Source organism: Toxorhynchites rutilus, chromosome 2 (assembly GCF_029784135.1).
Source record: "Toxorhynchites rutilus septentrionalis strain SRP chromosome 2, ASM2978413v1, whole genome shotgun sequence".
In the NCBI taxonomy this organism is placed as follows: Eukaryota; Metazoa; Arthropoda; class Insecta; order Diptera; family Culicidae; genus Toxorhynchites; species Toxorhynchites rutilus.
In genome coordinates this window covers 313,547,266-313,562,488 of record NC_073745.1, presented here as the reverse complement: position 1 = coordinate 313,562,488, position 15,223 = coordinate 313,547,266, and the positions used below count along the sequence as shown (strand labels likewise).

Here is a 15,223-nt window from a genome sequence, read left to right as displayed (position 1 = left end):
TACGGGTGTATTGGGGTACAAATTGAAAAATTGTAATGGGTATTATCTAGGACATGACCACAGTTTTCGACGTAGAAATACGGAATTATATTATTATCCATTTGATAATATTCAGATTTGATTATTACTTCAAAATCGACTTATGCATGCGTCTCAGAATCGTCGAAAGCTATTAGCACTTTTCGTTTATTTGGTTCCGTCCAAGGCGCCTAGAAGTATATCTTAAGGTGAGGCCGTTTCGTCACTAAGTTGGTTAGAGGAACGGTATATGAAAACAGTACGGAAGAAAGCAGAAGGGGAATTATTTGCTTGAAGCGTGAAAAAGACAGACTGATCACGAGCGAGCTTGGGCACAAGTGTATTGTGTTTTGTTTACAAACAAAACACAGTAGACTTCCAAGATGGCTTAAAAATGGTTCTAGCCAAGGTGCGTAGAAGTATATTCTAAGGTGGGCAACTTGCTAAAACCACTCTTCAGCCATCTTGGATGTCTACTGTGTTTTGTTTGTAAACAAAACACAGAAAGTACTCAACACCCAAAAATACCCTCGACTTGCATGTATTTGCAAAGCGGATTCCCCCAGACGCATTAATTTGAAGTCCGTGTTAGGGAAACACAGCTCGATGGGAACAAAAATAACCCCGACTTGCATGTAAATTTGCAGAACGGATTTCCACAGGTACATCGTGATCCAAGCTCGCTCGTGATCAGTCTGTCTCTTTCACGCTTCAAGCAAATAATTCCCCTTCTGCTTTCTTCCGTACTGTTCCCATATACCGCTCCCCTAACCAACTTAGTGACGAAACGGCTTCACCTAGTACCATAAACCCGTCTTGGTTTTAGCAAGTTGGCCCACCTTAGGATATACCAAGGCACCTAGAAGTATATCCAAAGGTGAGTTGGTTAGGGGAGCGGTATATAAAAACAGTACGAAAGAAAGCAGAAGGGGAAGTATTTGATTGAAGCGTGAAAGAGACAGATTGATCACGAGAGAGCTTGGACACACAAAAACAAACAAAACACAGTAGACTTCCAATATGGCTGAAGAGTGGTTTTAGAAAGTTGGCCCACCTTAGGATATACTTCTAGGCGCTTTGGGATATACTTCTAGGTGCCTTGGTTCCGTCCTCACTCAACGATTGCACTGCACTGTCAACTTGCATCATAGTTTCTCCTTCCCACTCAGATATCGTTCACAAACTATAAACACATTCGCTCCTATATTCCACTTGAGATGTGATCGAACCCCACAATATGCAATAATAAGGTTTCCTTGCTGGAATTTGAAATCATACTTCCGTGAAAGATACGAGGGTCGTTCAAAAAATAAGTTTCAGTGCCTCAGAAATCGCGGAAAAAGAAAGTTAGGACAAAAAACAAGGTGATTTTCGTAAACTACGTTTTATTTCCTATTTTTCTACTTAATAGCCGTAACGTTCGAGGCATTTTTCATAGCGTGGCACGAGTTTTTCTATTCCGAGCGCGAAGTGCGTAGCGTACAACTTTTTGAAGTACGATGTAACTGCGTCACGAATTTCTTCAGTGTTATCGAATCGTTGACCGCCGAACACCTATTTCATCACCTGGATTAAGTGATAGTCGCTAGGGGCGAGGTCTGGGGAGTAAGGAGGATGCTCGAACATAGTCCATTTGAATTTTTTCAATTGCTCTTGAGTTACGCTAGCAGAATGGGGCCGCACATTATCGTAGATGAGAAACACTCCTTTCGTCAATAAACCTGGCCTTTTGGTTCTTAACCGGTCCAAAACTTCACAATAGTACGGAGATGAAACAGGCGTTCGGCGGTCAACGATTCGATAACACTGAAGAAATTCGTGACGAAGTTACATCGTATTTCAAAAAATTGGACGCTACGCACTTCGCGCTCGGAATAGGGAAACTCGTGCCACGCTATGAAAAATGTCTCGAACGTTACGGCGATTATGTAGAAAAATATAAAATAAAGCGTAAATTACGAAAACCACCTTGTTTTTTGTTCTAACTTTATTTTTCCGCGATTTCTGAGGCACTGAAACTTATTTTTTGAACGACCCTCGTACGTTGTATCTAAATAAATGCAGTGTGTATTTATACTCCAAAATTTTGGACACTCTTCATAATCCACATTAGCACAAAAGTTCCCGTGTGCACCTTTTTTGTTGTAACACATTTAGCTACAGAGTGCTTCCTCTTTTTGTATCGAGCTGTGTGTGTATATTAGGGTGGCAGCGAAAATGGTCATGTCTATTTTCAAGAACCGACCATGTATATTTTGTTTATTGCCCCAAAGAAAGGATCTGTGCAAAGTTTCAGCTCAACCGGACATAATTTAGGGGTGCCTCAAAGCGCTCAAAGTTTTGATTTTTCGATCCTCGAAAATCTTCCAGAGGGGGAGTAAGGGAAATTTAGAAAATCGAATTTTTTTTTCGATGCCAAATGACATAAAAATGCATAAAACGTTGAGATCAGGTGTTATATCGAAAACAAATTTTTGGCCGAAAATCGACTTTTTGGGACTTAGTCTGAGTAATGTATAGCATATCAAACAAATCTTAGGGAATTTCCGATTCGGTTGGTATATAAATCATCAGAATCTGTTGGTTGTGAAAATAGTTATTAACGTTAACTTCATTTCTTAAAAACGTGACCAGCTTTCTGATTTGGCACCCTTCCTGAAAGACGTAGTTCTACGTCAAAAATCTTGATTGTATCGTTTATGGTTAATCCATTTTTCGATGGAAATTTAGATTTTTTTTTGCAACGATCCATCGATCTATATAAATATACCCAAACTCATCCGTATTTTTGGCAAATTGGTTCCGCACTCAAACGATTAAGCAAAAGAAAATTGAAGCCAATTTATTAATTTACAAAAAATACAAAAACATGTTTAATGTTTTGTTGGAATGTCATTCTTCAGCATAATGTCTTCCCGTACAATTTTTGAAAGTTCCCCAGCTGATACATTTAAGCCGTTTATCTTTTTTCATTGATCAAAACTTTGAAAATATGCTGAGAATAGTTATTAACGGTAACTTTATTTCATAAACTTGTTTTCTGATTTGGCACCCTACCGGAAAGATGTAGTCAAAAAGCAAACATGAATGCCGCCAATCACTTGAACGCTAACGCTTCTCATACTATGTTCCTTACTTCTATGTCTATCTCTCGAAACACCGTCCAACGAAAACGATTCGAAATATCGTGTTTATCACGGCTCTTAAATAGCAAATAAAACTATAAATAAATCACATCTAACAAATAGGGGCACCCCTTCAGGGAACCGATTCCCCCCCAGGTTGACACAAATCAATAACACATAAAATTCCAAGCTCATCTCTCTCGTGGTGTGAAATCTTCACCGCAAACTGTCAATACTTTCACGCTTCCAGTTCATTTCCTGCCCGCTTCGGTTCATAAGGCGTCGGCCCGAGCAGATGAGGTCGTTAAGGGAACAAGCAACCGCCACTCAACTGATTTTCGAAGGTCCCAAGCCAACAACAAACAAGTTCTGTGGTTCGGGGAAAAGAGGACAAGAAACGCGCCATAAAAACGGACTTCCAGATGTTCTTCCTTCATGCAGTTTCCGTTTCCCTGCGGGGATTTCAATTTTCTGGATGTGAACGTTGGCCTCGGTTTTTCGCTCCCGAATGGGATGGAATTATGTCGTATCACAAACGCAAAATTGGAAGGAGTGAGTGAGGAGCCGTCGTCCTCGTCGTCGGAATAAGGGTTGCGGAGCTTATGTTGGCGAATGGGTGGATTGTAATAAAATATTGAAAACATGATAAGACCATTTCTCACTGTTTGTGCCGAACCTGTTTCTCGTCGTTGCAAAACGTATTCTTGAACATTTTACGACTGTCGGCATTTTCTCATCAACAAAAACATGCACTCCCACTGATGGGCCAAGTTATTATGTCGGATGTAACGATTCTGAATGTTCTGTCGAAGTGAGAGACTTCTCCGAGTTTGTGTGTATCATTGCACAGCTACGGGTTCATGCACATGCGAATGTGTATTGAAGGTGTTAAACCTTCAAGCTCTCCGTATCATATTATATTTAATTTCCAATGCGGTTCTCAAAATTGTAAGGGGATTTTCCAAGACCATTTACTGACGTGATCTACTGCCACTCTGCGGATATTTTTAATAGGAGTGTGTTGTGTAGTGTGTGTTGAAACTGTTTCGTATTTTTCGTGGCTTCCGTGGCTTTTGATGAACAATCGCAACAATCGTTCAACAGGCACTTAAATTTACTTGTTGATTGCGTTTGTGATAAAGAGAGACTGGAATTTATCCGTTCAATTTATTCTGAAAGGCAGCTTTGCAGAGAAGCAGTGGACAAAGCGACTCATCGGAATTCGTTTCTTGTTATCGATATGTGCCAATCTGTTGCAGTATGACTATTTTATTTACAAACAAATTCTACTACAAACATTCTTCTGAGAACCTTCTCTAATGTATGGGCGTTATCCTCTTCGGGGGACGGTTTGCCGCTGAACCCGTAGTGGAAGACTGATCCGAGAACGGAAAAAAGAGTATCAATTATATCGAATTGCGCGTTGGCAGAATGTTTACTTGCTTGTGAAAGATGTTTGATGAAATTCTTCAACATAATCATTGTAGAAAACATATTAGATTCAGTATACTTGTAACCTTAACAGTTTAAAACATTATTTGTTCAAATAAACAGAAGGTGTATGTTTCCGCTATGTGAGAATCAGGGAGATTCAAGCTCATACAGGTGGTTTTATAGAGACAAAGAACATTGAATCGATTGTGTTATTTGGTAATTGTGTTAATTAATTTCCTTTTAATTCTCGATTTCCTAATTTCTTTTTTTTTTATTTAATCGTTTATTTTTACAGGCTCAGTTACATAAGTTTAAAGGAACCAAACTCTTAACTATATTTCTACTAGCATATATTAACATGTTTCCTTAATTCTATGGTTAATAAAATAGGAAACCGATTACTCGCGGTCGACTCGAGTTTAGAAGGGTGACATATTTTCATTAGGAAAAGGATGGGATTCCTAATTTCTTGTAACGGAAGTATGTCAAATCGGTCTATTTTTGAAATTATAAATTGATCAATTTTTTTCCGAGACATGACCGCATAGTAGATGTAGGATTACGTTACGGTTCTTGTTACATGTTCATTTTGAACATCTTTGAACACGCCATAGTCCACAACGTGTACAGGAAACGGCTTGCGATCTACTCAAATGTATGAGAAATAAAAAAAACTCATTTTATCCCTATTTTAACGATTATATACAGTCTCTGATTTATTTTCACTGTATTTAATCGAATCAAAAAACCAAAATATTTTTTTTTTGTTTTTTATGTATATTTTTATCTTTATTTGAATATTTTCATACCCTTAAAGTCAGTCAGTTTCTCGCATAAAAAATAAATTTATCCAGAATCTCTCAGGAGGTGATAGATGATCATATTTGATCAAAAAAATTCTCCTACGCATATGTTCGAATTTCAACAATGACTGAGTTATAGAACTTCCATTTGTTCCGGACTCTGTTCCCTCGAACTGGCTCTACATTCGATTTTGTTGCTTCCATTTGAAAGATGAGAAAATTTAGTATAATAGTGGAACATTATTAATTTTATGCTAAAAATTCATATTAAACTTGATTGTTTCTATCAATAAAATTAAAGCTCTCTAATTGCTTTACAATTTGCTCTTTGACACCCAATTTCTATCTTTCCTCATTTCGCTAGAATATCGATATAAACAATTCCTTGTGAATTTTTTCTTAAAATAAGTCATATTTGAAATGTAAAAAAAAAATTATTTCAAACTTTATATAATCGAGTCTGAAATTATATACAATCGAATCACATATAATCGAGTCCGACCTGTATAGCAAATCCATGCCAAACCGATATAGTGGTTCTCCGATTTTCGTGAAAAGTGGTAGATATGATCTTTATCGCAAACAGTTAAACCCGTATTATTTATTTTTTCATTAGGGTGGCCATTAGGGATTAGGGCATTTTAGGATGTTCCGAAAAATCGACTTTTTCCTCTTTTTTCAAAAACGACTTTTATTAAATACTCATAACTTTTGAACTTCTTGACCGATTCAGATGATCGACATATTCAATAAAAGCCAACCACCTCGTATTTCAAGGAGAAAAAAAATACTCCAGTTACAATCAGTAATAACGGGAACATAATTTAAATTTTCTGTATTTGTTTTCTACTATATCTACTATATCAAATATGATTTGAACAAATTTCGACCAAAAATCGAATAAATTTATCCTATATAGCTTGATATGTGCGAGTGACACCTTTGCCCCCACTAAGTTACAACTTTACTTCCAAGCAAAGAAAAAGTTCGATTTTTCACCATTTTGCTACTGATGAAAAATGTACTATTTTGATTTTTTTATAGTAAAAGCCGTTTGTTGAACTATAATATTTTTCGGAAAACGAAATTTGAAGCGGTTTGTGATCGCTGGAAATGGGCATATACCTTAGGGTGACCACTATGTCCCCACTTCCCCTATTTTTACTAGAAAGATGATTGGCTTTAATGTGATATATCGATCATTAGAATCGGTCCAGTAGTTCAAAAGTTATTGATTGTTGAAAAAAGTAATTTAAGGAAAAAAGTGAAAACAAAAAATATTTTTTCGGATCACCCTAACCTTAACGAAAAAATAAAAAAATACGGGTCTAATTGTTTGCGATAAAGAACAAATCTACCACTTTCCACGAAAATTGGAGAACCACTATATCGGTTTGGCATGGAATGGCAGTATATTAGGGTGCCAATTAAAATGGTCATCTCTAATTTTAAAAAGTTACCAAATAAAAAATGTTCACCACCTCAAAAAAAACACCCTATGCAAAATATTAACTCACTCGGTCTTAAGGGAGAGTGACGCAAAGCGACAAAGACATTTGGCATCAAGAATTTTTTTTCGAAAACCCCGATTTCCTTTACCCCCTGATTTTGGTGATTTTTCGATTTTCAAAAAACTCAAACTTTGACCGTTTTGTGCCACTCTTCCGTAAGTCCGATTGAGCTAATATTTGGCATAGGGTGTTTTTTCGAGGTGGTAAACATTTTATATAGAGTAACTTTTTGAAATTTTACACTCATTGGCATCCTACTGTATATATAGCCATCAATAATTCTTTGTTCCACAATATGGCAATTCATCATTATCTTATGTAATAGAAATGGCTTTTAAGTGTCAAATGACTATGTCAAAAGTAGCCCCCAACTTATGCAGCCAATCATTTGTTGATCTCTCCATGAACAAAAGTCTTATTTCTCAATTAATTCAGCTCATATTTTGTACAAATGTCACTTTAAATATATGTCAAAATTGTTAAAATCCACTTACAAAAATTGGAGTTATTTTTTGTAAATGATAAAAATAAATAAAAATTGTCAATAGAAGTCCCGCACGACGGTGCAAATTTTGAGAAATTCTTTAAAAAAGAGTTGAGCAAGGGCCAGTAATAGTCCTAATAAGCATTTAATGAAAATCAATCAACTATTTTCATTGAAATTTTTACAACTACGCTGCCCAAATATGCATGGTTGACGTAACCATCAACACCATTCAGCAATAGAAAACGCTTTTGGCACTTACTGATGGCACTTACGTCAACCATGCAATTTTGGGTAGTACGGACATGCTAATGGAAGAGAAGGATGGAGAGTACATACTAACTCAAAACCAAGGCGCTTAGAAGTATATCCTAAGGTGAGGCCGTTTCGTCACTATGTTGGTTAGGGGAGCGGTATATGAAAACAGAACGGAAGAAAGCAGAAGGGGACTTATTTGCTTGAAGCGTGAAAGAGACAGTCTAATCAGGAGCGAGCTTCGGCACTAGCGTATTGGGTTTTATTTACAAACAAAACACAGTAGACTTCCAAGATGGCTGGAGAGTGCTTTTAGCAAATTGGCCCACCTTAGGATATATTCCTAGGCGCCTTGCTCAAAACAATTGTATACAGTGACACCATATCTCCCGAGAGAGACGAGAGAGGAGAAGAGAGAAGAGTTTCGAGCACTATATCGAGTTTTGAGTTTACGTGGACCAAAGCTACCTTCTCCACACTGGAGAAAAACTTTAGTAAATGCAGCTACCAAATCTTTAGTAGTCGAAACATTTGTAAAATGTACACATTTTTTGTAAATATTACCAAAACTTTGTATGATGTCAGATGTGTACATCCCTACCAATGATTCGTACATTTTACTTCATAGCATGTGTAACCTTGAGTATTTTCATTTCTAACAACTGTGTGTGTGCGCAACCGCCATTTCTCTAATGGAAGCGAAGCGATTTGGAGGTAAACATTCGGTTTTTATTATGATTCATTTTACCTAAATATTTTCCTTTTTCAGCCTAAAATCGTAGTATCCATACAAAAGTTTCATGCAGCCGTAAGCGTTTAGATAAACTAAACATTAGAGGCCAAAAACGGCGGATGTCGCCGTACACAATTGATTGAAGATCCGATTATTGTTTGATTCGTTGTTCGAGGAAACGATGGATATCAGTTGGGCCAATCGTACCGTCAGCAGCGAGGAAACCAACAACAACCGTTTCACACTGAGCAATCAACAGCTAAAAAGACTACCAGCACCGATTCGGACAACATCGACTCAGATGAGAAGCAGCAGCAACAGCGCAGATTGTCGGTGTTATTCCAATAATATACTGTCTGCAGCAAAAACTCCACTAGCTGATGAACGATATGCTACGGCGAAAGTTCCACAATTTCAAGCACAGCGTCACGACAACATTAATTCTACAGCAGTACTTGGGAGCCCACTAATCCTTCCATCGAAGGATCGGAGCGATATGTGTCCTATTTTCTACATAATTTCCTCCACAAATTACAACTTCACGGAGCTCACCAACAGAAAATCCGCGTCTGAGAATGATGGGAAGAATCAGTTTGCGTGGTCTGGATCGGTACATGCTGCCTCCACTCGACATGGAGCGTCATATCAAGCAGTAACATCTTTAATTCTGGTCGTATTGTCAGCGCGGAGGCAATCATTAGAAGCGCGGTTGGAGCATTCGATCGGCAATCAAGCAATCCACCAAAGGGAGGAAGTAGACAAAGGTAATGGATGGTGAAGGCGGTCAATAGTGGCAATAATGAAGACGATTTGGTGCCGGTTTCGAAACCGGTCGACAGCACTATGAACCTTGGCTATTTTAGATAAATTTCGTAGTTAGATATGTGAAAAATGTTCGGAATATTATTAATAACAAGGGTTTTCTTCCGGCAGATTTGATGTTTCGCTGTCACAAGATTAAAACGACGATCAGGTGCTGCTGACTTCCGGCTCGGCATGAGGCTGAGTGGAGAATTTCTTATTAAATTGAAAGAACAAGTACTACCAATTTTGATCCACAATGAGCAATCAGCATGTGACTAAACTGAGAGTTTTTTTTCACTATGCAGCTTCCATTGGGATTTCCAGTAAAAATAGGTAAACGCTCAATTATTTTTAAAATATTTGGCACTGTGTTACGCAATTCATTATATTTTGTAGAAATAACGCTGTTTCATGTGTTGAACGCGGTTATCATATTTGGCAACATATTCGAATAAGAGACACCCGTGACCAGCGTGAGTCCCATCAAAGAAAGCGAGGAGCGTACGAGAAGCATTATCGAGGGTTACTGTTTCGATGTCCCGTTCGAGTACGTACGACGTGATGCCGATTTCCGGCGTCAAATAATCTTCGAAGATGAGAACGAGTTGATGCAATTTGCGATCCAGCTAAATTTTGCAAGTGTCCGAAAAAGTACATTTTTAAGTACCGTGATACCCAACTCGCTCGCTAAAAGCCTGCTCGAAAAGCTTTTCAATATTTTATAAAAATAAGAATAGAATAAGAATATTAATAAGAATAAAAATATTTGAAAAAAAAATTATACTACTCAATTATATTGAACCAATGGAGGGCCAACAAATCAGCCATTAGTGAAGTCAAAATTGAGCCAACACTGGACTTACAAACCATAGTTTTGTTTGACATTTTTTTTTTTTATTAAATCTTTTATTTTTACAGGCTCAGTTACATAAATTTAAAGGAGCCAAACTCCTATCTGTATAGTTACAAGTATACATAAACTTTTTTTATTAATTCTAATGTTAATGAAGTAGAGAACCGATTACTCGTGGCTTGCTCGAGTTCAGAAGGGTGACATTTTGTTTCAGGAAAAGGATGGGATATAAGGATATGTTGACAATGTTCACACTCACATTCGCACTCACATTCATCATACTCAATTCTTAAGCCTATCTTATATCTAACATGTATTTACATTTCACCTTATTCTATTGTTAGTAAGAAGGGATTTGATTTCTCGCGAAGGAAAAGGAAAAGGAGAATATAAGGATATAAGGGTAATCAGACACGAAGATCGATAAATTTTAGGAAGACATATATTTGGGACATGTAATCAAGGTCTACCCTAGCCAACACATCTCTCACCGGCACATTGGGCTGCCTTCCTCTAGCCCGAAGAGAGTTTTCTAAATTCGATCTGGCAACAAGATACTCCTCTCACGACCAAACAACGTGTTCGATGTCGTGGTAACCTTAGCCACAAGCACAGATATTGCCATCGGCAAGATTAAAACGAAAGAGTAGCGCGTCTAACGAACAGTGATTGGACATGAGTCGAGAGAAGGTGCGAATAAAGTCCCGACTTAAGTCCAGACTTTTGAACCATGGTTTGAGGCTAACCTTAGGGATAATCGAGTGAAGCCACCGACCCAATTCATCTTCGTTCCACTTACGTTGCCAGTTAGCGATTGTGTTTTTACGGACCAAAGAATAAAATTCATTGAAAGCGATTTGACGCTGATAAATATCGCCTTCAATTGCACCTACCTTTGCTAATGAGTCAGCCCTCTCATTACCCGGAATTAAGCAATGTGAAGGGACCCAGACAAAGGTAATGACATAACAGCGTCTGGATAAAGCACTCAAATTTTCTCGTATTCTCTCAAGGAAGTACGGCGAGTGCTTTTCCGGCCTCACTGAACGGATAGTTTCGACAGAGCTAAGACTATCCGTTACAATGTAATAGTGTTCAACAGGTCGTGAGACGACGCTGTCCAGCGCCCAATGTATTGCTGCCAATTCAGCAATATACACAGAGCAAGGATTCTGAAGACTGTGGGAGGTGCTAAAAAATTCGTTGAACACTCCAAATCCTGTGGACTCATTCATAGAGGACCCATCAGTAAAGTACATATTATCACAATTGACACGCCCATACTTTGCATTGAAGATCGTAGGAACGATCCCCGATCGATGATAATCTGGAATTCCATGGATTTTCTCCTTCATGAACAGATGAAAATGTACAGAGGAATTGATGCAGTCAGGAAAACAAACACGGTTGGGAGTATACGAAGAAGGATCAACCTGCATGGAGATGAATTCATGATATGAGCTCATGAATCCTGAATGAAAATTTAGCTCGATAAGCTGCTCAAAATTTCCGATCACCAATGGGTTCATAACCTTACACCGGATGAGGATTGTTTGAAATTTGTGTCTACCAATTTTTTTTTCGTAGGATGTACCAATGATTAGTAGGGTAGAAAATGACTAGCGAATTGGTAATACTTACAAAAAAATTGATCATATATACTAAATTTTCCTATCAGTGCTGGTTAACACATCTGAAGGAAGTTTTATTCGTAAAAAATTAGGTAAAAATAATGACTTGATATTTACGTTCCAAAGTTACTCCATCACATAGAATATTTAATTTTTATTCATAATTGTTTTAAAAAGGGGTTCCTTCTTTCCAAAAACTCATCGTTATATTCATTTTATGAAAACAAACTGAGAGAAGGTTGGTAATTCTCTTGCTACTGTTTGTCCGGTGAGCTTATTCGCGCTGATGTAATTTACCTTCTTGTTTCATTGGTGTGTAAAAAAGTGGTAATAAATTTTCGGGTGGTATAAACACGCTATTCAAATGAAAATTATGACTAAAAATCAACTTTTCCGTACCACATACGTATCTTATGAAATATAGTAACGCGTTTTTCGTTCGTAAATGATAAAACAATATTGAATCAGAATTGTATCTAAATTTGCTTAACGTAATTCCTCTTATTTTTTGTGACTTAGTATGCCATTCTGAATCACTCCAACGGACTTTCGTTTGTTTATGTAATCAAATCTATAAATAAAACGACTTTTTATTTACAGACAACGGTGTTATATATGTTGTGCTCCGTTGACGGTTTTCATAAATCCGAAGACTGTGACTGGAATTCTTCCCAATCTTCTTGCCGCCTGCGGAGTAAATAGTTTGTACGCCTCCGCTCCGGCTATTAAACGTTTTTGCTATCCCTAGCGAAAACCCTCTTCCGGAGAGCAATGCGAGCAATCTAATCTCTATTCCCAGAAAGTTCCCTATCGCCTCCTTTTTATGGCCGGCGGAAGAAAATAACTAATGATTTTAAGCCATCGGTTTCTAGATCTGTCGCTTGTTCATTTTTTGCGCTCTTATTCCATGGGACAGTATATGCCTGCAAAAAGTGCCACCGGGGGATTTTATGATGGATAAAATGTTTGACAATATTGTTCCCCTAATAAATGACCCACCTCTGATGGGGGATCACTCCCGACCACTTACCTCCCAGAAGCCGTGACCTTCGCTCGTTTTCACTTCACTGTAGGCGAGCACAGCCGTTGCCTTGCTGCTCTTGAAGTCAAACTTCAGATTGAGTGTGTCCTCGTTGCTCATTGGCCACCAGATGTGGGATTTGGCGTACGAGAAGGTGATGGGGATGACGTCCACCTCCGTCTCGTGGAACTCTTCCTGTAGGACGCCAATGTAGTGCACTTTCGGATTTCCCTTTTTCAGCTCGAACAGCACCGAAACGTCGTTGTAGAACACATACTTGAGCGAACCAACGAAATTATTGTTCGACGCCAAACCTTTCCGCTTGGATAGGTTCGGGCCGCCGCCAAAGTATATCTCCGGGTCGAACAGCAGGTTTTGGATTACGCCCGGGATCTCCATAATCTTCATGTGGTCGTCCAGTATGGCGATGACCTGGTTGTGGTCGTGGAATATCGTTAGGTTGTGCCAGTAGTGTTTGGTCAGGTCCTGGCCGAGCATGGCCGTCATGACGCCGTCGCCAAAGTCCATCTCGATGTATGCGGAGTGGTTCTTCACCGAAGCGGCAATATACTGTGGCTTGAGGGATTCTCCACTGGCGTAGAATAGCGCCGAGTCGTCGTAGTTCGTCTTAAACATCATGCTGATCCGGGTGATGGAAGAGTGGACACGGTCCTTCCAGTCGTAGATACGGTACGAAACGTAGCTCGAGCCACGCAGCGTTAATACTGTTGCGGCTGTGGAGTGAATGAAATGAAAATTGCACAGCGAATTAGAACATTGTGAAAACCTTTGTTCGCGTGCTCAAAACACACATACTCACTGTAAATATCGCAGTGCTCGCCTTCGTACTTCGTTCCGAAGCAGTCGCACGAGATATCATAGTAGTGATTTATGCAGCGCGAGCCGGTGAAGCATAGATTCTGCCGGGAGTGACATTTGTTGCGGCAACCCTCCTTCACGTTCTCGTGCTTCGTCGCAATCAGTGGCGTGATGGGCAGCAGGTCGGAGGCTGCCTTACCCGAGCTCAGCACCACGTTCCGGATGCAGCCGACAAATGACTCGATTATGTACTTGACACCGTGCAGTTTTTCTTCCGAGCTTAGTCCTGATTTTCATGGATGGGAAAACAAAGGAATTAGTGAAAATAGTTGCAGTGTGTTTGCTTGGCATGCAAAAAAAAAACTTTGAATCTCCATTGTTCTCCCAATGAAATTTCATCAATTTAATGCGCCAGTATCAACAACCCGACCCTTGTCTAAAATCATAGATATGTGATATGCAGTAGTGAATCCACACTTTGAAACCATCCCTCAAATGAATGAGAATCACACCTTTTGTTTGCGCAGATACCAGTATAGCTAATCACCTGGCCGATTGTTGGCACCATTTGTCTTTCCGAGTGCGAAACATTAAAGAGAATCGAGAACGGAGCGATAGAGAGTGAAAGGTCTTTTCTCAAGAAAATATATTGTCTATTCTCCTCTCTGTAGCATTCTAATCAGCACTTCCTTTTCTTCGCTCCTTGGCAAGTCTTAATTAAGAGCTTGTTTGCCTAAGACCCTCTTATCTATGTAGCTTTCCGGAGACAAAACGTATACTGTTACTGTGTAACCCGGAAAATACCGTAGATAAATTAAAAGCTATTAGCTGTAGGCATTCGCCCTGGACCTGTGCTGTTCTGTCCTCTCGCTTGAGTTAGGCTTGAATTGATTGGCGTTAAAGACGGGTGATGCTGTGAGAGAATGCCCGTCCGGTCCTGGAAGGGATCACGTGATGTTTGAACTAGATTAGATTAGCAAGTGCCTGCCATGCTATTCAATTAAAGAAAATGGCATCTGGATGGTCTTTGAGAATTACAGTATGTTTAACAAAAACAATGGATCAGCCTTTTAATCTTCGAGGCAAAGGTAAACTTGTTCCTGGTAATGTAGGTAATTATTATGCACCAGATTGCAGCTTTCAGTGCAACATTTTAGTGCCGGTGAGAGGAAACATGAATCAAAAGACAGAGTGCAAGCGAAGCTGCAATTTTTATTAACACGCTACATTTCTTCTGCTAAGACAACATTTATTCAGACTAGTGTAGCATGTTTGTATTATGGGGAAAGTTCAACAGTTGTTTTCCCGAAATTTATAACGCAACGATTTGTCATGCTTCTGTTTCAGCAAATATATTACTAGAGCTGTATTTATTAAACCTATGCTGCTGATAGCATTTGACATGAAATATTTAACTTAAACATACTCTTTAACAATAGGAAAATATTTGACTTACTGTGAAGACATTTGTCTTATTGACTTTTTTCTAGTGCAACCGAATGTCATTTTTTCAGTACACTCGTTTACTTTTCGATTTACCGTTCTGTCTCAAATTCCGAACACTTCATTTTCAAATGTAAATTTACTAAACTTTTATGTTATAATAATGAAATGAATAATGAAAATAATGAAAACACAGACATTCTTTGGGGTATAGGCTTCATTTGACATCATTTACAGGTATCGATACAGCCTATAATTTATGATATTAAACATTTGAAAAAAAGTGACA

The 15,223-nt window shown here is 38.6% G+C and overlaps 2 protein-coding genes across 7 annotated transcripts in view; one reads left to right on the top strand and one right to left on the bottom strand.

Annotated features, from left to right (window-relative positions):
- LOC129765222 (axotactin) overlaps nt 1-15,223 on the bottom strand; it is a 186,424-nt gene that overhangs the window by 46,729 nt on the left and 124,472 nt on the right. For all 5 annotated transcript variants that reach the window (XM_055765291.1, XM_055765290.1, XM_055765292.1 and 2 more), the window contains 2 exons: nt 13,493-13,777; nt 12,682-13,406 (listed from right to left, as the gene is read on the bottom strand). In XM_055765291.1, the coding sequence (XP_055621266.1) occupies nt 12,682-13,406; nt 13,493-13,777 (1,010 nt within the window). The remainder of the gene's footprint in view (nt 1-12,681; nt 13,407-13,492; nt 13,778-15,223) is intronic.
- Nucleotides 8,075-9,500, top strand: LOC129765224 (uncharacterized). Of its 2 annotated transcripts, XM_055765297.1 has the most exons (4): nt 8,075-8,170; nt 8,259-8,344; nt 8,400-9,127; nt 9,297-9,500. In XM_055765297.1, exons 3-4 carry the CDS (start codon nt 8,545-8,547, stop codon nt 9,344-9,346), a joined length of 633 nt encoding a protein of 210 aa, XP_055621272.1. In that variant the 5' UTR covers nt 8,075-8,170; nt 8,259-8,344; nt 8,400-8,544; the 3' UTR covers nt 9,347-9,500. The 2 variants fall into 2 exon arrangements, with proteins under 2 accessions (XP_055621272.1, XP_055621271.1); XM_055765296.1 differs by having other exon boundaries at nt 8,115-8,344.